Source organism: Mirounga angustirostris, unplaced genomic scaffold (assembly GCF_029215605.1).
Source record: "Mirounga angustirostris isolate CCGP_5_RB_7025 unplaced genomic scaffold, mMirAng1.0.hap1 SCAF_14, whole genome shotgun sequence".
Classification (NCBI taxonomy): Eukaryota; Metazoa; Chordata; class Mammalia; order Carnivora; family Phocidae; genus Mirounga; species Mirounga angustirostris.
Window position 1 is genome coordinate 84,028,326 of NW_026991722.1, and position 25,972 is coordinate 84,054,297.

Here is a 25,972-nt window from a genome sequence, read left to right on the forward strand (position 1 = left end):
GAGACGAGGCTCCCCTGCCCGCTACGGGATATATCACGCGAGGGCAGCCGCAAGAAATTCAAGCGGCACTGGATGCCCGGCCTGGCTTGATCAGGGCGGCGCAGACTTGAGCGCACTGTCCACCTGCAGGTGCAGGGGCCGTGGCGTCTCACCGCTCTGGGTTCGAATACCCGCTCTGCCACGTACTGGCCGTGCCCCCTCGGCCCACTCGTGACCGCTCAGAGCTTCGGGTTCGCCATAGGCAAAAAGGGGACCATCCTGCCTCCCGAGGGGCTGGCGGGAAGAATAAACGAGGGGGCATAAATATACAAGGAAATAAATCATGATGATGACTGTCGTCACGACGGCAAATTATTCCAGCCGAGGCTGTTAGAGCCAGGGCGCCGGAAACGTAGACTTTCTCAGGGGATCAAGCTAACTCCCTAAAGGGGGGCTGCGGGGACCGTTGTCAGCGCCCGCCCCGCCCGCCGCCCGCGGTCCGCGCCACCTTTCCCGCGGCGGGCGCGGGGCGGGGCGGGGCGGCCGGCGGCGCGGGCCGGGCGGCGGGGAAGGCGGGAGCGCGGGCGCACCGGCGGGCCGCGGCCCCCAACGGCTCGGCGGGCTCGGCTCCCGGCCCGGGCTCCCTAACGCCTCCGCCGGGCCCGGCCGCGCGCGCTCCGGGCCGACTCACTCCCCACGCAGGACGGGGGGGGCGGGGGGCGCGGCACGCAGACCCGGACCGACCGCCACGCCCACAGCCCCCGCGCTCGGCCCGCCACCCCCCGCGCGGCCCCGGCAGGTGGAGGCGCCCGGCGCGAGCGCTCCCGCGCCCGCAGCCCCCGCCCGCCGCGCGCCAGCCCGCGGGCGCAACTCTCTTAAAGGGACAGGTGGCCGGGATCCGCGTCTACCTGGGGCCGGGACTCGGCCTCGGAGCCGGTCCCCCTTCGGGGGAAAGGGGAGGTCGCGGCAGAGCTCTCCGCCCCCCCACCTCCTTAGCCCCCCTCCCCCCGGGGAAGTGAAGGATTGCAAGTTTTAATGCACCCGACATCCTTTTGCAACTTAATTCTTTTGGCCTAAATCACCCTCCCACTGCTGCTCAACGCATGCTCGCGGGCATGCAGTCGCTGCCACCGCTGGCAAAGTTTGAGGAGGGGTGTCCCCACCCCTGCGCCCCGCCCCATCCCACCCTACCCGGAGCCCCGGGGCGTGCAAGGCTCGCGGCTGCTGGGAAACACCCGCTGCAATCCCCTTGACCCTGCCCTGTAACTGACCCTTGGGGAAAAAAGCCCCCTGCACGGCTACTGCGCATGCTCTGAGCTGGACAGCTCCAGAGAGGGAAATTTAAAAACGGTTCGAGCCGCGACGGCGGCCAAATTGCGGAACGCGAGGGGCGAGCGCGAGGGAGCCCCCCTCCGAACCCCCCGCCCGCCCCAGGAGCGCCTGCGGCGGCGGCCCCGGCGAGGATCCGCTCCAGGTACCACCTTGCAGGGTCGGCTTTGCTCCGTCCTCCGGGTCAGTGCCCTGCATTGCATTTCCCGGGTGGAGACCCGGGCGCAGGGGCCGTGGGGGCTACCTCTCTCTGCTCCCCTTTTCTCCTTCCCGGGAATCCCTCACTGACTTTTGGGGCGGAACTGAGAGTCTTTTGGTGCGTTTCTGTGTTCGTTTCAGGGTTGAAGTTTGAGAAACTTAGGGAAGTTTTGTTTTGTTTTGCTTTTTAGGCTGTGTTTGTGTGTGGCGGGGGGTGGAGAGTACGGGTGGGGGGTGGACTGGTTTTCCAGCCAGGGCATGTGGCATTTCTGTAGGCATTTCCAGGGCGGGAGCCCTGAGGGGATTATTCCCTTTGCAAGTGGGAATTTGGCTCCCCAGAGAGACATACATGACACATCAAGCTGTCCTTTTTTAAAAAAAAATTTATTTTCAAAGTGATCGCAACTGAGCTGCGGTTGAAAATAGGCTGGGAAGGGAATCTGTTTTTTCTGATTCCTATTTTGCAAGTCCACATTTTCCAAGACTTGACATTTGGATTCTAGAGCCTTCCTCTGCCCTTCCCCCATGAATTCGAAAGAACCTGCAATTCCATTCCATTCTCTTCCTTTGCTTCTGAATTCCTGTAGAATTGCCCTGGGAAAATGACCTGTGATGCCCAGGAAATCCTCTAGTACCACTTTTTTTTTTTTTTAAGTGTTCTTCTAGTTGTTTGAGTTCCATCCTTCTGAATTGTGGGAAAACTGGGTTTCTGCCCTGTCCACATCGTCACTGATGGGAGCTTTGTTTTCTGCTTGTCTTTTCCCCAAGGAGATGATAGAAAGTGACATCTCATCCATGATGTCAGGAATTATTCGAAACTCAGGGCAAAATCACCACGCCTCTCCGCAGGAATACAGGTGAGGGTCTCTTCAGATAACAAACGATATATTTTTAAATTGTGTGAAGTGTTTCTGTGCTGTTTATGGTTTCTGCCCAAGAACTATCATTACAATTAAATTCTGTGATTTTGCGAGAGAGGGTGATCTCAATTTCAAAGTTGGCCTCTCTGAGGATGTCTGGGCTTGTGGCCTGGGGCAATGGGACCTCTCAAAGCCCAGTCTTTTGTCTCTTCCAAGGGACATCCCCTCCTGGGAAAGAAACGGGGGCATCCTGGTGAATGTTAAGATGACAATAGCGGCGATTGCTGGCCCTAACAGGGCTCCAGGAAATGCCCCCCAAAAGCTTTGGGGGGGTTGTGGTGGTGGGAGGAATTGGCTTCCATCCTCAGTGGATACTGGAAAAGTTGTGAGTGGTAACTCCGGAATTCTTAGCCTGGCTGTATGATTTTCAGCAAGTTCCTTGCCCTCTCTGGGCTTCATTTAATCGTCCGGTAAATGATGCTCTTGAATTAAGGTCTCTCGTGGGCCTCATGTATTTGAGGAATAAATGTGGTGGAGTCTGAGGCCAAAATAAATGATTTCTTGAGACAGGATGAAGTGAGATGCAAATGGGTGGGGGAAGCTCCGCAGAGTCCTTTGCCTTTTTGTCTTCAAACCTCAGAGCTCGAACGGCCTCTAGGGGGTCAACCAGTCCAGTCCCCTGCTTTTACAATTGGGGAGACTGAGGCTAAGAAGGGAGAAGGGGCTTGTCCATGGTCACACAGCAAAGAGAAGGAGGAGGAGAAAAAGGAATGACCTGGAGTTCTCCCAGTGGCTCTCCCTTGAGCCCTGGAGGCCTGACCTGGTTCCCAGTGCCCCACCCATCAAGGCAAGCATCATGTCCATAGGTTGAGGGGGCACAGCCCAGATTATGGAGTGGGGACAGGCCAGGGGCTGGCCTGGGAAGAGCAGGCTGTCACCTCAGATCAGCCCTGTTTACCCAGGGGCTGGCTGTCTGGCCTCCTGGGGGCCACTGCAACTCAACAGCAGTGCCTTCTGGGGCCGACTGCAGCCCCCAATTAGAGGGAGGTTGCTTCCTCGGGGCTGTGGGCCTGGAGGCTGCCTTCCAAGATCCAAATGAGACGCAAATTCAAACAGATATTTGCTGAGAGCTTGCTGTGTGCAGGTCTGGGACCGCAGATGTGTGCCAGGCATGCGGCAGCTTGTGAGCGCCTACTGTATGCCCAGCTTGGGAGGCTGTTCTGATGAGCCTCCACTGTACATACAGGTGAAGACCTGGGGCTTGGAGCAGTGAAATGAAATCTTTAACCAAGATCACACAACCACGGACCTCTGGGCTTCCTGCCAGCCCCAAACGGGTTTAAATAATGGCAGGTAGAGTTGGGGGGCATCCTAAGCGTGTTAGGAGCTTGGGCTGTGAAATCAGTTATGATGCCAGCTCTTCCAGCTGTGTGAAGTGGTCTGCGTTTCCTCATTCATAAAATGGGAATAGAAATAGTACCCACTGCATGGAGTTATTAGAAAGATTAAACAACAATTTCCAACTTGGCCGCTTGCCAGGTGCTTGATCCTGGGCAATTTCACTTCTGAACCTTCATTTGTTTGTGCAGCCGGGATCATAAAAGCGACCTCTCGCCGGTTTTAAATGCAATATCTATGGAAGTGCCTGGGACCCAGAAGGCCCTCCACGTATGGGGGTGGATCTCCCTCTGTCCTCCCAGCTGAAAGCCGGCAGGGGTTGGGGGGACGCCAGAGCTTCCCTGCGGGGGCCCTCCTGGAAGAGCTCAGAGCCATAGAGCCTTATTGTTGCCTTAAAGCACCCCGTAAAAGCACCAGAGTCAGGGAATCGGGGTGAGAAGGGCAGCCGCTCTGGAGTCGGATGCGTGTGCAAGTTCAAAATCCAGCTTTGGTCAAGTCACGTGTCTTTGCTCAAGTTTCCTCGGCTTTCAAAGGAGCACGATTAGGGCACATCCCTCATGTGGCTGCCAGAAGGACTGAGTCAATTTTACAGTGCAAGAGACACAGAACCAGTAGTTGCTCTTGTTCTTATGACTTAGTTCCTATCAACGAGTCCAGCTTTCTGCGAGAGAGAGGGGGTCTTTGGAGTTCCTTGGACCCTCACCTTCTCCCAGGTACTGCCCAGCAGGGGCTCCCACCCCCTCCAAGCCTTGGGGTCTCAGTCTCCTGTGTCTTGGCCAGCCCAGCTCGCAAACTGTCTGGGGGCACCAGCAAGCAGTTCCTGTCCAGAAAGAGGGCAGGGGAGGCAGTAAGCTTACCAGTAGAAGTGAGGGGGGGACCATCAGTGCCTACCCAGTTCCCTGACCAGCTGGCAGGGGTGGGGCAATGGAGCAAGGAGAAGCAGTCCGGCATCAGCCCCGGATCCAGGGTTGCCGGGGCGTCCTGCCTTTTCTGTTTGCCTGGATCCAGGGCATTCTTGTGTTCTGTAGCTAGCACGCCCGGAAGGCAGAGTAGTAATAAGAAGAATTGCAGCTGGTGGTTTCTTAAGCCTTCACTACTTGTGCCACAACCATCCCCAGGAGAGTAGCCCTCCTGTGCCCGGTTCGCAGACGAGGAAACCAAGGCCCGACCTGATTAACTGGCTTTCCAGGATGACACAGCTAGCTATGGGTAAAGTGGCACTCGAACCGGAGGCTGTCCCACCCAGAGGATATCGTGACCAACCCCCACCCCCAACCCCCCGCACCATGCCCCACAGGTGAAGAACACAAGGGCTGGAACAGAATAAGTTGCTCTACCATTTTGCAGCTGTGTGACCCTGGACAAGTCGCTGTCCCTCTCTGTGCCTCACTTTCTTCATCTGTGAAACGGAGCAACTAGAGAACCAAGTTCACAGGTCGTTGGGAGGATTCTGCACTTCGATCTAGAAAAGGTGTTGGGCCAGGCCTGGGATAGAGTGTTTTCTCATGGAAGGGAGCTTTGATGATCATGCAGTGCCTTCCCGGCCCCTTCCAACCACTCCCATTTTTCTCCCTGAATAATAGCCTAGGAGAAGTTTATGGGCTTCTCATTCCCTCTCTCACATCTCCAGGGAACGGCTCCAAGGACCACTCAGGCTGCTGGTCCAGCCTGGTTCCAGCCCCCATGCAGCCCTCCACACAGCCCTCCATCCCCAAGGGCCGCCTTTGGCCGTTAGCTTTCAATGGCTGTGTGCGGGGAGGGAGGGGGCGGGGGCAGGGGACAGCAGCTGGAGGCTGCCCTGCCCCCCTGGGAGAGTCAGTGGCTGGGCCTAGACAGCAAATTGGCGGCAGCCTCCCCGCCTGTGACGCCGGGGCCTGGGGCGAGGGCCAGGGGCAGCCCTGACCCTGTGGGCAACAGCAACAGCTCACGTTGGATGCGAGTTAGCTGGTTTCCCTTTGGCTCAGGGCTGGGAGGGAAGTCCGCAGAATAATGAGTTACTAAGCACCTACTGTGTGTCAGAAACCCGTGAAACTCCTTAGGAGGTGCACCATCCTGTTTGATCTTCATAGTAACAACCGTGACATTAGGTGCTGGCATTATCCCAATTCACAGACAAGGAGACTGAGGCCTGGAATCATGACCTGTCCCAAGGCATACATTCAGGAAAGGGCAGAAGAGCAGGTTTCAACCACCTGGTCCAACTTTGGGAACTTATCCTAGGGATCAGGCCCAGCCACCTCCTTTTACAGATTGGGCAACAGAAGCCCAGAGAAAGGGCGCCTGGGTGGCTCAGTCGTTAAGCGTCTGCCTTCGGCTCAGGTCATGATCCCAGAGTCCTGGGATCGAGTCCCACATCGGGCTCCCTGCTTGGCAGGAAGCCTGCTTCTCCCTCTCCCACTCCCCCTGCTTGTGTTCCTGCTCTCGCTGTCTCTCTGTCAAATAAATAAATAAAATCTTAAAAAAAAAAAAAAAAAAAAGAAGCCCAGAGAAAGAAGGAAGACTGCTGGCTCCTTGGACCCTCACCTTCTCCCAGAGCCATGTCGCTCCTCTAAGATGTGGGCAAAATCCTTCCTCTCTTTGGACAGTGGTTTTCTCATCTCTGAACCACAATGCCAGGCATAGGATGGATACTTAATGTTCATTGGGTAGATGGCTGGCTGGCTCAATATCACGTGAGAAATAACACGTCCACAGAAACGTAGGGAGGTTTATGCTCAAGTGATGACAAAATCCTGCCGTGGGGACCAGGGTGGGCAGATGCAACCTGCTTTTCCTCTCAAGCCCCCACTGAGCTGCATGTGCCGGATGGTTTCACACCCATATCATTGTGGCTCTGCCCATCGGTTGTGACCTCCTTGCAGGGGGGAGGGTGGGGGCTCCATCTGTCAGGGGCGGTGAGGGTCCCAACATCCATACACCCCTTCTCCCTCCGGGTGGCCAGAAGCTCCTCAGGCTACCTTGTAGGCAAGGAAAAGAGAGGTAGCTTTCCTGGGGGGTCCAGCCTTCCTTTGGGATCTTGGGTTCCACCCCAAGAAACATGTGCACACACATACACAACCCCCCCCCCCCCACCGCCAACCCTCCCACCAAGTCCCAGCCAAGTTCTAGAAAGGAAAGATTCTCTTTTCCATGCTCCTAATCAAATCATTTCATACTACGCTCACTCTTGGCCCCACTGGGAATTCCCGAGCTTGCTAAACAGCATTTGGTTTTCTTTTTCCTGTAAACGGTTACAAAAGACATTACAAAAGCTATGTTAGCTAAATAAACACCGCCATGAAATGCTTAATTCCTTTCGTGTAAAGGTTGGATTAGAAACAGGAACAGTTTGTGGTAATGTAACAATTTCCGACTAACTGCATCTCCAGGAGGCAGGTAAGACCTCCTTGTTGTAATCAGAGCGGAAGTGATGTCCCAGGGCTGGATGTGCCTCTGCGCTCTGCTCCGCTGGGATGGTGATCTGACTCCCCAAAGACAGTCTTTGCTGTCCTAGTGACCATGCAAGGCCAGAGGAGGGGAAAGAAGGACCGTGGTCTTAGCACCTGAGGTATGCTGGGCCGTCTCTTATACATTATTTGATCTTATCCTCACAGCTGCCCTCCATGGTGGAAACGATTATGAGAATGATTCCATTTTATAGATGGGAAAATTGAGGGGCAGAGAGGTGAAGAGATTTGCCCAAGGTCACATAGTTACAAAGGGGTTGAAATGGGATTTGAGCCACAAAGGGATGTTTCCTTCTGCTGCACACTCTATCGACTGTAAGGAACCCCAACATAGGCAGTAGAGTTAAATGCGGTCTCTGGACTTGAGCTCTGTAAGCCAAAATCTCTGCAGAAACTGTAATCCATCCACACAGACAGGTGCCCTACTGCATGCACTGCCAAGCTCCTTAGCAAGGGCTTTTACCTCTACCTGGAATTTTACCTTTATAGCAACAACAGGCCATGGCCACGGGGGTCCAGCTCACCTTGGGTGGACAAATATTTGTCAAAGATTGAAAGCTCTGGGTCTGTAATCAGGTGTAAGACAGAGTCATCCCTGACCTCTGCGAGTTTAGTGTCTGGAAGGCGGGGGTAGGCAACGGCTGAGTAAAATTAATGGGTGATCTCAGGTGTCTACGCTATGTAGACATTAATGGCTCTAATCATTCCAGGGAATGGAAACATTGGGAGATGCTGGACTGGTCTGGGAGGGTTTCCTGGGGTGGGGGTGTGGCTAAGCCCGGCAGGAAATGGATAGAGATTGGGCAATGCAAATTACGTTGTAGTTGGGCGGGGCTGGGCGGGGCTGGGCTTGGGTATCTTTCCACCTTCTCTTCCTCCAGCAACGATATAATAAATGCCCACAGGGTGCCAGGCGCTGTGCTGAACAAAATACGGGGCCTCCCGGTCCTTGCCCTCTTAGCGTGGAAAGACTGGAAACATATGTAAATGAATAATACCTCCTTGAAAAATGCTACATGTTATGCAGACACAGACAGAAAGGACGGCCAGGGGTGTGGGTAGCCAGGGCGGATGTCTCAGAGGGGGGAAGATTTAGCCTGAGACCAGAAGCATGAGGAGGAGCCAGCTGCGAATGAGTGCACGGACTAGCATTCTGGGCCAAGGGAACAGCATGTGCAAAGAGCACTTAGAATGTTTGGGGAACTCAAGGATAGACAGGTTGGCTAGAGCAGATCAGATGAGGGCATGAGGGGAGGAGTAGGAGGCGGCCAGGGCCAGACCACGGTGAGGAGCTGGACCTTTACTCTCCTAACGGGTTTTAAGGACAGGGCCATGTTCTCATGTCTCTTTCGAAAGGTCACTCTGACTGCTAGGTGTTAAATTCATCCATTCCACAAATAGTTGTCTAGCACTTGAGCCAAACGCTGTTCCACACCCTTCCTGTGGTTTACCCTGAACCAAGAGGCAGGCCCTGTGTTCCCCTCTGTTCTGCACATGAGGAAGCACAGACTCACAGGCATTGAGCTACCTGCACAAGGATCTCTGTCCGGAGTAGAGCCAGGACCAGAATCCAGGTGTCCCCGGGCTCACCCCTGCAGTGCCCTGCCCTCCTGGCTCAACTCCCATCCCTCCAGTGACATGACTGATTAATTAAGGACGTTGTTAATTAATGTTGTCAGGTTGGTCCCCTGGTTAATATAGGATGGCAGCCGTGGATTCCAGCGGTGTCTCGCTTTGCCCGGGGTCACCACAGTGTCCCCTGAGCAGTGGCCCCGTCACTACAGAGGCACCGAGCAGATCCTTCTAAAAATGAGGATACTGGCTTACCTTTCCTGCCCACAGCTTGATTTATTTCAGCTAAACTGGCAGAGAGACCAAGTAAAGAGGCTCCGGGGCGGGTGGCTTAAGCCCCAGCTCTTTTGCTTACATGCTGTGTGGCTCTCTGAGCCTCAGCTATCCCATCTGGGAAATGGGTTTGCTAAGGAGCCGTCCCACAGGCTTTTGAGAGTTGAGGGAGGTACAGACCAAAGAGGGCTGGCAGGAAGGTAGGCACGCTAGGGGACAGATCCTCCATCCTTTGCATCCGTACATCACTTAGAAAGTTATCTCCTTGGACAGAGGCACTTTTGTGTGCTTGCCACCCAGCCTGGCAAGTAGGAGTTCAGGAAATATTTATGGAACGGAGCAGATGCTGACGAGTGTCGGTCACTCTGCCCGTGGAGCCCACTGTGTGCTGAATGCGTGCTCTTTAGATGTTTATAATCATGCCAACCGCCACCATGCAATGCATGCAGATGAGCTGGGCACCCCACCCGCATCATCTCATCAGTCCTTACAGCAAACACCCTGTGTGCAGTAGTACCCCATTGTGCAGATGAGCAAACTGAGGCCCAGAGAGGCAGACTACTGCAGACCAGTCCCCAGAGCTACTAAGTAGCTGTGGAGGATTCAAACCCAGGCCTGGCTGACCCCAGAGCCGACACTTGTCCCCACTACTTCGAAATGCCCCAGAGAAAGCAACAGGCAGAGGGTGGGAGGGGTGGGGGGGTGCACAGGCAGGACTCCAGGTCCCTAGCTGGGATGGGCTCAGAGTGTGGCATTGCAGAGGGCCTGGGGACTTCTGATGAGCAAACTCACAAGGGCACACAGATGAGACATGCAGAATGATCAGCACATAGTAGGCACTTGGAAAAGGTTGGCAGATAATTATACTGGTGATAGACTATTCTTCTGACGTTGATTTCCCCGGGGTACCGCCTGGCTCCTAACCAGGGTCTAACCACACCCCCCCACATCCCCCCACTTCCTCTGCAGTCCCCCACCCCGAGTGGCCCTGCAGGCTGTGTGTCCGTCCCAGTGGCAGCCCCACCAAGATGGAAGGGGCTCAAACCCATGGTGTTCCAGATGGGGAAATTGAGGCCCAGGGAAAGGTGCTGGGGCGGGTACCTGAGGCCACTGGCCAGAGGCTGCGGAGGCAAATTCTCCTGGCTCGGCCTCACCTCTTCTATCTATAAACAGGGGTGACGACACCCCCCAGGAGTGTGTGTGTGTGTGTGGGTGTGTGTGTTTTCTCATAAGGAAAAGATGGATGTGGGGTGGGGAGCTGTTGGGGAACCGCTGAATTCAGAAGGGGACTCTGGGGTGCCAGATAGCTCTTTTTATTTTCATTTTGCCCCCAAAGCTCTGCACTCATTAATGAGGATACCCTATTGCTGACAAATCCCCCACTTGATTTGAGAAGGATGCACTGTCAGGGGTCACCTTTGGGACCCCTGAACTAATAGTTAAGCCTGATTTTTCAGCAGAAAACTCGATGTTTCATCTGATCTGATGCTAATGAACTAGCATCATATTCTTGACCTTCACTTTACGGTAGATGCCTTTATTGTTCCCGTTTTATACACTGAGGCCCAGAGCGGGTGACCATCACACAGCCAGGAATGTTCAGGCCCTGGTCCACCCGCCTTGGGTTCATGCCTGCTCCTAACCACTGTCCACTCTGCCACTGCTGCTTTACATATGGGGAAACTGAGGCCTAGAGAGGAAGAGGCACTTGCCCAAGATGATAGAACTTTAGAAATGTGACCAGAGGGTTTACCTGCAGACTTCTTCCATAAGTTAGAGGGTCTTGGCATCAAAGGGAACTTGGAGGCTGCTTGGGCTCATCTTTTGTCCAATAGGGGCCTGGCCATCATCCCTTGACTCCTTCTTGAATGCCCCCCATGACAGAGAGCTCACTACTTTGTGAGCCACCTTAGTATCAGGTTCCCATTTTTATAGAGTCCTTCCCTGTAACTTCCTCGCTGGTGGGAGGTAAAGTGGGGGGAGTCTTTTATAATGAAATGTACTAAAACAAAAATTCCATGAAATCAGCTCCTGAAATTTCCAAACCTAAATCAAATTTCCAATTTTAAGGCAATGTGGAAACACCAGAGATCTTTCCATCGTGATTGAAAAGAATGTTCCAGACCATCACTGCCTAGTAAGGACTTTCTGTGGTGATGGAAACGTTCCAATTCCTTGCTGTCCAACATGGCAGGCACTGGCCACGTGTGGCCATTGAGCACTTGAAATATGGCTGGTGTGATGAAGAAACTGAATTGATACTCTTGTTTAATTTTAGTGAATTTAAATTTAAATAGCCACATGTGGCTTCTGATTGCCTAGCACAGTGCTAGAATTTTCTAGAATCCACAGAGCCCATTTCTTCAACCCTTCCTTGTGGGCCAGGGAGAAAGGACAGTGGGGCTGTAACCAGCCCAGTCTCTGGCTGGGGGACCCTAGACAAGCCTGTTGCCCCTGGCCTCAGTGTCCCCATCTGGTAAATGGGAGGTGGTAATGGTAACCACACCTGCCTGATCAGGCTGGGCACACAGCAGGGACTCGCCCACCCCAAGCCATGTCCACAGGCTTTTGTAAAATTAAATAAAATTAAGTTGGGCCTTTCACCCCTGCCTGGCCTTGGCGGGGGTGGGAGCGGGGGCATCTGGAAGGCTGGGTCTGTTTGTTCATTTGTCTGAGCCGTGAGGACTTACTGAGCACCTGCTGTGTGCCCGGCCCTGTACTGGGCTCTGGGGGTACAGCTCCTCCCTCAGGGGGTATAAGGTTCCCTGCTTCAGCATCAGGTTCTTCCGGGGGAACCTGCCCCAGCCGTGGACTCAGCCCTGGTCCTGGCTTCCTCCCTGCCAGAACTGGGGGGTCACTGAGAGCTGGTGGGTTCAGCCCCCGTGCTCCCTGGAGATACCTCCTCACCCAGAGACTGAAAAGACAGACCTCGAGAGAGTGAGCAGGAGGGGTCTTAGGAGACCCCAGGACAGTGGGGCTGGATTTTGCCTTTTCCTTTGCATTGCAAATGTCCTGTCCTCTCCCGGCCGAGGGGAAACCCACTCAAGAGACTGATACGGGGTCACACATACACACACCCCAGGGAGGAATCCCAGACCCTCACAGATGGCACATGTTCCACAAAGCCCCGTCGCCTTCACACCACCATGCCGGCTCTGGGGGCGGCTACAAGGAATTGCTGCTATCATTATCCCTTGTACCCATCTGACAGGTGGGACAACTGAGGCTGGGGATTAAGCACCCTTCCGAGGGCCTATGGCTGGGAAGCCAGAGCGGTTCCCAAACCAAGAAGTCTTTCTCAGGTCGCAATTGCTGAGGACCCTGTGGTTTACGCCATTTACAAGGAAGCGCTAGGAGAGAGCAAGAATGGGGGACACGGGGGCAGCTTTAATGAGGGAACTCTAGGCCTTGGGGAAGGACAGGTGGTGGGGCTGCTTTACACGGCACCATGGACAGAGGCCCGGGCTGACACGCCTCTGCAGGGAGCGGAGGAGGGGAGAGAAGTGGACATGGATGGTTAAGGACCCAGGCCGGGTAATGGGGATGGGACCCATTTAGGGCCTAGCGCATTGCCTCCCAGTTCCTGTGACACACAGGGTAGAGGTACCTGAATGCCGGGTGATGAGGCAGCAGGATGTGAGCCAGGCTTTAGGGCCAGCAGACCCCCACCACAGAGCTTCGGGGTGTCCACATCCATGGCAGGAGACCAGCAGGGCCGGCGGGGCCAGGCCTATGTTCACAGTTGAATACACACTGGCCCATGGGCTCCTCAAAACAACCCAGGGAGAGACGGACAGTTATTCTCCCATTTTCCAGATGAGAAAAATGGAGGCCAGACGTGACTTGTCTGAGGTCTCACAGCCAGGGGTCACCAGGACTTGAATCCAGATTCATCCAGTCAAAGCTTGCACTGTGCCCAAGAGTCCACCTTGGTGTCCCCCGGAGCTTTGCTGAGAGGTGCTAAGATACAGCTTCCCGGCCCCACAGCTCAAGGGCGGGACCCCAGGCTCTGGGCTGGGTCTTGAACTCTGCATTCGAACCCGGTCCTGGGCGATGCTGATATGCCCTTGAAAGCCCTGGGATGATGGAGGCAGTGGGGACATTGCCCCCAGGGGCCATCTAATTCTCTGCCTGTCCTGCCCCAGGAACAGCCTGGGTTCGAGTCCTGCCTGGCCTCAGCTTCCCCATCTGTAAAGTGGGGCTGCCTGCTCCCTGCTCCCGTTCGGAGGCTGTTGCAAGCCCTCAGGGAGGCAGAGGCTGGTGCTGTGAGTGCTACAAGTTCTGGACGTGACAGCCATTGTCACACCATTCTTTGGGTTGGTGGCCTGGGGTCAGCTTATTTCAACTAGCCAAGCAGACATTTAAGTAGCACCATTGTGTGCAGGGACACAGGATGATACAGGGCTCACAGCCCTCAGCGATCCAACAGGCGGGGTAGGGGATGTGAACTCACTACCCATGGCAAGGTGTAGGGAGCAGCTAGGATGCAGGGAGGTCCCTGAATTGGGTTCAGGGTGACAAAGACTTCTTGGAGGAGAAGCCATTCCTGGGCTGGAATGAGCCCACACGGGCAGCCCGGAGCCCTAGCCCTGGTCTTGCTCTGGACTGTGAATTGGAAGCGAAGTGCTTCCCTCCTAACCTCAGTTTGCCCGTGGGTCAAATGAGGGGTGGGGTCAGATGATGTCTGAAGGCACTTTGGCAGTAAGAGGACAGAAGACAATTTGCAGTGAGCCTCCAGGGATGGGCACCGTTTGGGGGCGGGGGTGGGGTGGGGAGGAAGCAAAAGGGGGGCATTCCTAGCAGGGGGAATTGCTAAGGCATGGCGGTGGATCGTGCTTGGGTGTCCCGGAGAGGGGGGCATGGAGTGGACACTGGCTGGCCACAGTAGGCTGCTTGAGCTCCTTACAGGTGGTGGGGGGTGGGGGGGAGGGGGCGGTGAAGGCAAAGGAATGGGGAACCAGGAGGGGGCACACAAAGAGCAGGACAAAAACCCATAGAAGCACAATCAGAATAGCACCATTTACTCTGCCCTTCTATGCGCTCAGCGGCATCGTTAACCTTCTGCGACCCTCCCTTCGTGGGGAAACGGGCTCCGGGCATTTAAGCGACTGCTCGGGGTCTCAGTGTCTCTGTCTGTAAAATGGGGAGAGAGCATACAGGAAGTGCTCAATAAATGGGAGCGTCTAGTGGCTGCAGCGATAGAGGTGGGTCCGTGAGACCACAGCGCCCAAAGCTTCCATGGCCTTCCAGTCCTCTGGGGACCTGGCTAATATTAACATTAACGTTGGTATGAATATTAACGGCAACTGAGTCAGACACTGTTCCAAGGGCTTTACATGCGACCACCTGCTGAATCCCCACGACCCCCTAGGAGAGAGGAAGTGTTATTAACCCTATTTTACAGATGAAAAATTGAGGCTCAGAGAGGACAAGTCAGTGGCCCTGGCACACAGGTAAGTGGAGACTAGGATTAGACGCCAGAGCCCAAGCTCTTAACCACCCTGGGGACGATCTGTCAGAGTCACTGGCCGCCAGAGACCCTGCTCGCACCCAGAAAGCCGGTCTGTTTACGAGCCCCCCAGCACCATTCTGGGGGCTTTGGTGGGGCCCCGGCTTCAGAAACCTGACAGCAGCGGCTCACCTCCGTTCCCCCCTGCTGCCCCCGTGCCAGACAGAGCAGCGGGGGCAACGAGGAGCTATGGCAGGTAGGGGAGAGGGAGCAGGGTTTGCACCACCAGACTCTGGGAGGTCGGCGAGTCGTGGGGTGGGTGGGGACTGGCCAGACACCCCTCCCACCCCCCCGTGCAGTGGGCGGTGCACCAGGCCCTGCCCCTCGGCCTCACCCCATGGTCTCCACGGCCCGAGGGGACAGATGGCATCGCCCAGGCCTGGGCCGTGGCTGTCACCCGCCAGATGAGTTACGAGCAGGCTGCAGGAGGGGCAGCCGGGCGTGGGGGGAGGGCAACAACAATGGCAAGGAGACCCCAGGACAATGGGGGCCACGTGCCACGGGGGCAACAGTCGTTTGTCGCACAATGGGCCGCCGGGGGACAGCAGCTAGGCCAACTGCTGCTGCTGACACGGCCGGCCGGGTTTTCAAATCGTTTCCAGGCCCTGTTTTCCTACAAGGCAGCCAATGGCCGGGGCAGCCCGACGGTCACCTGATGCCAGCCTGCTGGGCTGAGGGCCCAGGCCCCTGCAACAAGGAGCAGCTGTGGCCATGGCAACACCCACTGTGGCCCTAAAACAGAAGGAGAGGGAGCACGGGCGAGGTGGGAGCGGGGGGAGACAGCGCTAGCTGGGGCGGGCCCGGGGGTGGCAGAGCCGATGCCCCACGGTGGGGTCCTCTGCCCCACGCGTGACAAAGCCAGAGGCTGCGCTGCTTTCTCTCTCCCCCTTTCCAGGAAGCCCTGAGACGCTTACTCTGAAACCGGGGCTCTCAGAATGTGGACTGTGGGCCTCTGGGCCAGACACCAGAGAGATCCCGGCCTGCAGGGCTGGGGCGGGGGGGGGGGCGGGGGGAGGCAGGCGTGGTGGGTCTGGCGTGGGCTCTGGGCCAGTTTGCAGCCAGCTTATGCCGTGGACGACATGCTGCCGGGGCTGGGGGCCCGGTGCCCTTGGAGCCGTGTGGCAAGCACGACTTTAGGGGTGCTGGGGAGGCCTGCATACCCCGCACCGGGGGACCTGCCTGCCATCCTCAGTGGGCAGCCTTTCTCCTTCTGTGGAGAGTGATGGTTTTGCTCCTGAGTCTGTTGAGTGGTGGGCGTGGGTCCAACAGGAGGTCTCCGGGGGCTGCCTGGGGGCATGAAGAGCTCGGGCTTCGTTCGGGCCCTGAGCCTGGGTCCCGGCCCCACCGCTTCCTGTTACGTGTGGCTTCGGGCAAATGGCTCAGCGCTCTGAGCCTCAGTTTCCCCGAATGTAAGAGGGGCACACGGGCGTATCCTACCTCTCAGGGCTGCTGCGGGGATTGAACAGGATTAAAAAGGACTGTGCCTGTTGAGCACTGAGCCCCGCACCTCAGTTTCCCCATCTGTAAAATGGGAATACTACTACTACTACTACCGTTTGCCTTGTGGGGTGACCAGGAGTGTTAAATGGCTTACTACCTGTGAAGGATTTGATGTGGTGTCTGGCACGTAGTAAGTGCTCAACAAACATTAGTGTTTATTATTGTGGGGGTAGGTAGGGGCTAAGGTAAGATGTAGTAAAAGAAGGAATGATTTGAGGATGTGTGATCTGGCTGCCAAAGGCGGGGATCCTGGGACCATGCCCAGCCCAGGAGACGGGCAGATGAGGGCAGCTTGGGGAGGTGAGGGGCTAGGGAGTGATTCCAGAGGGGGGGTGGAGCCCCCCCAGGAGCCGACCTGAGCTCCCCGCCCCGCCCGAGCTCCTGCCCCTCCCTGCAGGCTCCTGGCCACCAGCAGCGATGATGACCTTCCCGGGGACCTGCAGTCGCTGTCGTGGCTCACAGCGGTGGATGTGCCGCGGCTGCAGCAGATGGCGAGTGGCCGTGTGGACCTGGGTGGCCCCAGTGCACCGCACCCACACCCAGGTAGGCGCAGGGGCCGGGTGGGGGGGCACAAGGGTGGTGCAGGGGAGGGGCGACACCCAGCACTGCCCCCCACCAGCTGGGTGATTGGCCAGCTCGCTCACTCTCTCTCTCTCTCTGGGCCTCTGTTTCTGCATCTGTAAAATGTGATACCTTCCTCGGAGGGATGTGGTTCATTCATTTGCTCACCACCGTGTGCCAGGCTGTGTGTAAGCTAAGGTTTCAGTGAAGAATACAGAGAGCCCTGCCCCTTCCCTCTACATCATGAACAGCTAAAGCAGTCGGCAAACTACGGCCCGTGGGCCAAAGGCAGCCTGGAACCTGCAGCCTGTTTTTTGGATCGCCCTTGTGTTAAGAATGGTTTTGCATTTTTCAAGGGTTGTAAAAAACCAGAAGACAGAAACCATATGGCTGGGAAAGCCTCAGATATTTGCTACCTGGCCCTTTACTGAAGAAGTCTACGGAACCCTGACCTTCAGAGGGATGATGCATGGAGAGTGCCGATGGTCCTGGCACACAGGTGCTCAATCAACGGCAGTCAGTTGCAGTCACAGCAAGTGGACTGAATATTTAGAGACACAGAAAGGGTTGCAAACAATCATCACAGGACATTAAAAGTACCAATAGTTGAAAAATTAGGGTCTAGGAGTATCTATTTCATTGAACAAATTGTTCTTGGCCAAAACATCCATAGCAGGGGTCAGCAAACTCTTTCTGTAAAGGGCCATGTAGTCAATATTTAGACTCCGTAGGCCGGATGGTCCCTGTGGTGCAAGCCCAGCCCCAGACAATGTAAATGAATGGGTGTAGTTGTGTACCAATAAAACTTTATTTACAAAAACATCCCACAGGCTGGATCTGGCTTGCTGGACATAGTTTACCAAACCCTGATCTAGAACCTCCAGCTCTGTGACCTTGGGCAAGTACTTTCTTCTCTGACCTATTTCCTTATGTGCAATGAAAGGATAGCAGAGCTGCCCTCCTGGGGTGTTGAAAAGACTCAGTGCCTAAAGTACCTTGGACACACAGTAGGTGCTGTATGGCACGCAACAGACAGGAAGCGTGAAAGAAGGAAGCCCCTCCCTTCTCCGCTGTGCGGCCGCACCCCTCCTGTGTCCCTGTCTCTATGCGAGGTGTCTGGAGCCCTGAGTCATATAAGATGTGGTCCTAGTTCTCAGGGAGCTGAGGGTCTGGTCCAAGAGAGGACAAGACAGACAGACCAAAAAGCACTCAGAAGAGAGCTGAGGGGCCCTGAAGTCTTCCTGGAAGAGGTGGCCCCAGGGCAGGATCATCTTGCAGGTCAACTTGGTTTAATCTAGAAGGTAGCCCCAAAGCAGAATGGTTCAGTGAGGATCTGTGATAGATTAGCAATGTCTGCCCCGGGCCTAGGACGGGTGGCTGGCAGGCAGGCGTGAGTACTGAGCTCATCCCCAGCAGAGGGGCAGGGCTTGGCAGAGGGGAGAGGAGGCACAGGGGAACCAAGGCATGATTCCGAGGAGGAGAATTGAATAATGAATTGATGTTTTAGCTTCATGTCATTAATAGCTTGGACGAGAACCAAGCTATTAATGACATTATCATTATTATTTGTTACTGACTCACATTTATCACGATGTTGTCCTGTAGCCAGCAACGTGATAAGCACTTTATAGACATTACTGCATCTAAACCCCCACAACAGCTTCGTACGTAAGTGACCTCGGTAGCTCCACTGTACAGATGGGGAAACTGAGGCTGGCGCCCGGCCACACAACTGGTAGGAAGCCACGGTTCAGCACTACACTCCAGGGCGGTGATTGGCCAAGCACCTGCTATGCACCTGGCCCCAAGGCTTGGGGCAGGCTCCGTCCTCTGGCGGTGTCCAGGGCCGGAGCTGCTCTGCCAGCAGACCCCGTTCCTCCAGCCCGGCGGCATCTCTATGCTTCCCTTTTGCAGGTGCCTTGGCCAGGGCAGCTGACCTGCACGTGGGAGCCACCCCAGGTGCCCTGCTCCACGGCCCGGCTGGCATGGTCCCCCCAGTCATGCTAGGTCTGGGCCCCATCGCCAATCACGGAACCAGGGTAAGCGCCACAGCATGGCTCAGGGAGCTGGAGCGGGGGTCCTCCAGGGCTGGGGTGCCCCACCTTCACCCTGACCTCTGCCTCCTCTTGCGGCCCCTGCAGATGAACCAGATCCCTGTGGGGGGCCAGCCCTCATCCGGCCTGCAGGACGCCCCACAGCTCTACTCACCTGCCTCCCAAACACAGTTACCGCCCCCCCCAGGCACCCAGCAGGTACGGGGGGCTTGGAGGGGCCCTGGACTTGGAGACACACATCCCTGCGTTGGGCTGGCCAGGGATCTCGCTGAGCCTCAGTTTACTCCCCTGCAACATGGGGATAGCATTCCCCATGACCATGTCATAGAGTCGTTCACTGGGTTCCCTAAATCCCCCGCAGGGAGCAGAGACAGGATTGTCTCCTGGGGCCGGCAACTTCACATCTTGCAAAACAGCGTCTCCTGAAAAGCGAGCCTGGGGGGGGGGGGGGTTCCTGTGAGTGGCTTATGCTCTCTCTCACCTTCTCTCTCTGCCCCGCCTGTGGGAAGTGCCCTCCCATGGGCCTGTACAGCTCCCCATTTGGAGCACGGCCTCCCTACCCCCAGCCCCGCGTGGCTGTCCATTCATCTCAGGAACTGCACCCCAAACACTACCCCAAGCCCATCTACTCATACAGGTGAGGTCCAGGGTGGGCCGGGGCCGTGGGAGCCTCGGGGAGGAGAGGGGCGAGGGCTGCCTTTAGGACAGCTCAGACTTGCAGACGGGGGGAGCTTTTGGCGAGTGGGGAGCCCCCAGGTGGGATGAGCTCTAGGAATGACATCATGTGCTCGGTCAGTCCCCAGGGTGGAGAACCCACTCCAGACCCTGAGCCCGATGCTCCATTCTGTCACTCACGAACTGCGTGGCCTTGGGGAAGTGGCTTAGCCTCTCTGAGCCTCAGTTCCCTCTGATGTAAAAAGTCATCAACGTAATAACATTGTGTACCCCATAAGATTGGGGGGTGGCGGTAAGCAGCCTAGTTAAAGTCTAAAGGCCCATAGACATTAACTATGAGGAAGGGATAAAGAGAGGAAAAGAGTTTTCTCGAACTGGTACTACTGTCTGAGCTCAGGGTCAAGGAGAAGGGCAAGGGGTGGGCAAGATGAAGGGCCATGAAAAGGTACCAGAGCTTGGTACCTTTTGAGTTTGAGTATGGAAGGGCTGGTACGGTGGGGTCAAGCAGGGCAGACTTCCTGGCAGAGGAGACCGTGGGCTGTCAGCCTGAGACCTTTACATCTGGCCTGCCCCACCCTTCACCTCCAGTTGTCTGATCGCCATGGCCCTGAAGAACAGCAAGACAGGCAGCCTGCCTGTGAGTGAGATCTACAGCTTCATGAAGGAGCACTTCCCCTACTTCAAGGTGAGGGGCCCCAGCCCGGGGGAGGGATGCTAGAGCTGCTCCGGCCTCTCCCTCACACCACCAGCACCCGGGACTGGCCCCAGGCCAAACTGGGTCACTGTCTCAGGTCCCCAGTGATGTCCATAGACCCCTGTATCTGTGCATTCACACAGACATGGCCAAAGAAGGCCAGAAGGAGGAGGGGGCATTGGAGCTAGACTCTGCCCAGAGAAGGAACTCACCAGGCATCGGGGCGGTGGCGGGGGGGAGCAGAGGGTGGTGGGGCCAGCCTAGTGACTCCGCACAGACTCCCTAAAACATACTGATGCAGAACACAGACGTGGCAAGAGCTGTTGCCTCTCTGAGCCTCGGTTTGCTCATCTGTAAGATGGGGAGAATGATACCCAGCTGGCCAGGTGAGTGAGGGCTCTGCGTGCAAAGGGCCTTGGCAGCTCCTGGCGCGTGGTTGGCTATCAGTAACGTGATTTTTCTTGGCATCAAAGCAAAATAAGGAGCAGGTGGTCAGAGGGTACCAAGCTGCAGGGTCCCTGATGTGGTCAGTGTCCTTAGCAGAAATACTGCAGACAGTGGTGTGTGTGTGTGCGGGGGGCCAGGGATAGAATGTGAGGCGCACTGTAGTATCTGGCTACCTAACAATAACGTGTGAGCATTTAAACACGATCGGCTTTGATACCCTTGGCCAGTTACCCGCGTGTTAGCATCCCCTCTCTTGCTTGCTTCCTGAGGAGTAGAGACAGAGGGGACAGTTCGGCATCCCTGAGCCTGTTCTCACGTAGCAACTGTTGGCTGGAGCTGATGTGGGGTTGCCCCTTTAACAGGGCGCGGGCCCTCTGGTGAGCCACAATCCCCACCAGTCTCTCTTGTCTTCCCAACTCAAGGCTGGCCATCAGACCGTCACTTCACCCTGCCGCCGTTGTGCCCTTGCCCCTTGAGGCCTGTGTCTGAGATGCCCCCGGAGAGGGAGGGCTTACGGGGAGGTCTCTGAGGGGGTCTCCTGCGTGTCCACGTCTGTCCCCACAGACGGCTCCCGATGGCTGGAAGAACTCAGTGCGACACAACCTGTCCCTGAACAAGTGTTTCGAGAAGGTGGAGAACAAGATGAGCGGCTCCTCCCGCAAGGGCTGCCTGTGGGCCCTGAACCTGGCCCGCATCGACAAGATGGAGGAGGAGATGTACAAGTGGAAGAGAAAGGACCTTGCCGCCATCCACCGGAGCATGGCCAACCCTGGTGAGGCCTAGACTCCCCCTCCGCCACCCGCACCATACGTCCCCGCCTGCGTCCGGTCCAGCCACGGGTCCCGGCCTCGCTGGTGGGGACACGGGCGCCTGGTGAACTTTCCTCCTCCCCTCCCAGGAACTATGCCTTCCCTGGGGCAGGTCCGCTGAGGGGCCTGGTCAGAGGCCTGTGGAAAACTCTTCAGTCTCCCTAAGCAGCCCCTAGGTTCTCACAGAGAAATGCCAGACTAAACGACCAAGGAGGACATCGCTTTCTCACCGTGCCTGCCGCCCTGGCACCGAGTTTTAAAACAATAAAAGAAGGGTGCCTGGGTGGCTCAGTTGGTTAGGCGACTGCCTTCGGCTCAGGTCATGATCCTGGAGTCCCGGGATCGAGTCCCGCATCAGGCTCCCTGCTCGGCAGGGAGTCTGCTTCTCCCTCTGACCCTCCCCCCTCTCATGAGCTTGCTCTCTCTCATTCTCTCTCTCTCAAATAAATAAATAAAATCTTTAAAAAAAAAACAATAAAAGAATAAAATAATAACACCTAGTATGGGCTAAGATGCAGAGAAACAGGCACCTTCATATATGATTGGTGGGAATCTCAGTTAAACTTTTCCAGGGCAAAGTAATATCTAAAGGCCCTGCAAACCACTCCCCATTTTTTTGGTTGAGTTATTTTACTTCTGGCAACGTATGCTGAAAATATCAAAGATTTCAACAAAAGGTTTATAAACCAAGTTTTTTGTCCCAAAATTCTTTCTTTCTTTCTTTTTTAAGATTTTATTTATTTGAGAGAGAGAGAGAGAGAGCATGAGCAGCGTGGAGGGGCAGAGGGAGAAGCAGACTCCGCGGAGCGCGGAGCCCGATGCGGGGCTCAATCCCGGGACTCTGGGATCATGACCTGAGCCGAAGGCAGCCACTTAACCAACTGAGCCACCCAGGCACCCCTAAGTGGGCCAGCCTAAATGGGTACCACCCTAAAAAGGTCCTGGGACCCTAGTGGTCCAGTCTCAAATTGGTGTTACATTCAAGGAGACGCAAGCCAACAACCAAGAATAATTTCAGAGTGATCACTTGTCTTGTTTGTAACCAAGAGCATTAAGGAGGATCTGACTTTTAACCCACAGTAACACTTCTTAATGTCTCTTTAGTAGCAGGGAGTGGCTAGGACCCCTTGTGTGTTCATAAATTTTGTCCTGATGTTGTTGGACTTGTATTCTCTGCCTTAACCTCCTCTTGCAAGGCTGTTAGCTTCAAGGGACGTCCTAGAGCTATAGCATTGTCCCAAAGAGAGGAGCCGCTGTTATCATGGGAGGCTCCCTCATTCCTCAAAGACCCTATGCAATCTGTGATTTCATTACATGTCCCCAACAACACTGCGCAGAATGTACAGTGCTCTCTCATAGATGAAGAGACCAAGGTTCAGAGAGTCCAAGGGGATTGCTGGGGTTACAGGCATGCTAACCCTGGGGCCTGGGAACCGCAGGGTGGCTTCTGAGGGACCTTTCCCTTGCCTGCAGAGGAGCTGGACAAGCTGATCTCGGACCGACCAGAAAGCTGCAGGAGGCCTGGGAACTCCGAGACCACCGTGCTGACTCATGCTGCCACAGTGGCCATGGCGCATGGCTGCCTGGCTGTCTCCCAGCTCCCACCCCAGCCCCTGATGACCCTGTCCTTGCAGTCAGTCCCCCTGCACCACCAGGTCCAGCCCCAGGCACATCTGGCCCCAGACTCTCCCGCCCCGGCCCAGACCCCACCCCTGCACGCCCTGCCGGAACTGAGCCCTAGCCCCCTGCCCCACCCTGCCCTGGGAAGGGCCCCCGTGGACTTCATCAACATCAGCACCGACATGAGCACCGAGGTGGACGCCCTGGACCCCAGCATCATGGACTTTGCCCTGCAGGGTGAGGCTGCAGGAACGGGGGTGGGGCGGGACAGAAGGGGATGGTGGGGGGTGGGGGCTGGAGGGCCAGAAGGATGGGGGAGGGCAAGGGAGAGGAGGCCTGTCGGCATTTACCCCTCAGCTCATTCCCTGGACAAGTACTTCCCAAGCGCCTCATGCTGGTGAATTCCAGTGAGCGTTTCCTGAGTGCTTACTGTATACCGGGACTCATGCCAAGCACTTCCTAACCATCACCCCATCCCTGCAACGGTCCTGGGAGGCCGCTGCCATTTCCTGTCCCCATTCTGCCACCGAGGAGATGAGACACAGAGGTGAGGTCACTGGCCCGAGGTCACCCGGCCAGTAAGTGGCAGAGCCCCGGGTGCGTCTGACCCCCAGCTTTTACTCAGTAACTGCTTCAGCGTGCGTGTGCCAAGCTCAGGCCGGGTCACGCTCTGACCCACTGCCTGCCACTCGGTCACGCTTGACACAAAGGAGCTGAATGAATGAATGCAAGGACAAGGGTCTTGTGATTCGTCCGCTCACGACACGGGCGCACCTCCTGAGAGCCAGCCAAGGGCTGAGCACTCCTCCCTGCCCTCTGGGAGTTCCGTGTCTAGAGAGGGAATGGCCTGGTTAGCAGGTTTGTGAGTTAGCTCGCGAGGGAGTTATTTACAGCCGTGAAGTGGGTATATTCGGCCCTCCCCGCCTGTCCCGCTGGATTATTGTGTAGGGAAATCGCTGTCTTGTCCCCTGGCTGGGCCGTGATGGGACCCCTGAGGGAGAGTCCCTGCTTTCCACACATCCCCCTGTTGAAGCCTCGGGAGGTCTCTGATCATCTCCATTTCATCCCCAGGAGCCCGAGGCTCTGGGACAGAAGCGACATTCCCTGGGATGCCCAGTGGGAAAGGGAGGGCCGGGGCTGGAACTTGGCTTCTCCATGCCCCCTCCCCTGCAATCCCCGACTTTGAACCCCGCGCACGGTCTTTGCTTCTTCCTTAAGGCGGGACTCGAACTCAGGTCTGTTTGTCATGAAGCCGGCTCACCCAAATGCCTTTGTCTTTGAAAGGGAACCTCTGGGAGGAGATGAAGGATGGGGGCTTCAGCCTGGACACCCTGGGGACCTTCGGAGACTCGCCCCTTGGCTGTGAGCTGGGGGCCTCGGGCCTGACCCCCATCTCCGGCAGCAGCGACCAGTCCTTCCCAGACTTGCAGGTGACAGGTCTCTATGCCACGTACTCGACCCCAGACAGTGTGGCCGCGGCAGCCACCACCTCCTCCTCCCAGTACCTGGGTGCCCCGGGGAACAAGCCCATAGCCCTGCTTTGAGGTGACGGCCTCACCTGCCCCCCCAGCCCCTGGGCCCGGCAGAGAGCTCCTGGAGCCTGGTGTACCTGGAAGCAAGGCCTCTTACACCCTGTCGGCGCCCCTGGCCCCCTCATACCTCCACAGGAGGTCTTTTGGGGCCTCCCCAAGTCAGAAGGACAGAGGAGAGTGGACAGGCGCGCCAGCTTCCCCCGACCCCAATGCTCCTCCCAGAGAGTGACATCTGAGAACAAGATTTCTCCGGCCTGCATCCCCGCCAGGCTCCCGAAATGACCTGCAACCCCCTTTGAGATGGGACGCGTTGGTGCACCATGGAAACTCCTCCAGTGGGGAGGCTCTTGAATTTATTCCTCTGGGACTGAGCATCCACCTCAGCCCCCAGAGCCCAGGCCCCGGGGCCTGGAGCAGAACTGGCCGAGTGGCCAGCTTCCCTTGGCCTGGCCTGGGCTGAACTGCGAGGCGGGCGCCCGCCCCCCCCCGCCCCGCCCCTCCAGGCCCGCTCCTCCTGCAGGGAGAGATGCCTGTGCCATGCCGGGCCCTGGGCCCCCGTGTACATTTATTTATATTTATTGGAGCCCCTCTGCACCATCTCTTCGACACTGGCCTGCGGCCTCTGGAATGAGAGTCCCCGGTCCCTGCCTGCATCCTGGTAACCCTAACTCGCAAATTTCTCCAGGACATCATGACTCCAACGGGCTCTTAAGCCCTTTTGCAGCCTTGGGCTGCTTTTTAGAACAAAAAGCACTTTGGATACTATGGAACATCCTCTTTTTCTAAATTGGAGACCAGAGACGTTTCTAGCCGCTGGGTCATGACTTGGATCTCTTCCCACACGCACCTGGGAGGAGAGGTGCCCTACATCGCTCCGGGCTCGGGGGCTTTCTAAGGGCAGATCGGGATGGGAACGGGAAGAATGGCGGGGGCCCTTTGTGCTGAAACTTAAGATACTTGTGATGGAAAAAGCAAACGGAACCATGTAAAGCTTGCCCCACGCGGTGAGGGAGGGCCGACAAAGCTGCAGTGCAGAGTATTTATTGGCACTTGGTTGCCTATTCATTGCCCTATGGCCATTTTTATGTATTTTTCTTTTTTTTCTCTCGTTACCAATTACTCATTTTGCAAGTGGTGGATTCTGCAGACAGCGGGTTGGAGGAGGCACAGGAGCCTGGGTCAGCGGGGACAAGAGAAGGTAACTCGGGATCTTCCAGCCCAGTCGATGCCGAGAAACTGCAGCGGTGGATCAGACCACTGTCCTCTCTTGACCAACCAGGCATTTGGCTCCTGTGTCTGGGCGTTCCCAAACCCAAGGGCCAGAACTTTCCTCAGCCAGCCGCCTGGAGGGCTCAAGGTTGGGGCTTGTCTCAAAGGACCATCTTTCTTTAAATACTTGCTACCTAATTCTGGAACTTTCTGCCGAGCAGCCATCATCTTTAGGCACAGCCTGGTGTTGCCCATCTGAGCAGGACCGCTCAGTGGCTTTGTGTGATGTGAAGCCCCCGACAAGTTA

At 56.3% G+C, this 25,972-nt stretch overlaps 1 protein-coding gene across 1 annotated transcript; it reads left to right on the forward strand.

The window, feature by feature from the left end:
• The first annotated feature begins 2,277 nt into the window (after window positions 1–2,277).
• On the forward strand, window positions 2,278–24,797 carry FOXN4 (forkhead box N4). Its single transcript, XM_045887471.2, has 9 exons — window positions 2,278–2,363; window positions 16,462–16,607; window positions 18,540–18,664; window positions 18,767–18,877; window positions 19,189–19,316; window positions 19,943–20,039; window positions 21,060–21,267; window positions 22,778–23,161; window positions 24,209–24,797. Exons 1-9 carry the CDS (start codon window positions 2,278–2,280, stop codon window positions 24,466–24,468), a joined length of 1,545 nt encoding a protein of 514 aa, XP_045743427.2. The 3' UTR covers window positions 24,469–24,797.
• Window positions 24,798–25,972: the final 1,175 nt, after the last annotated feature.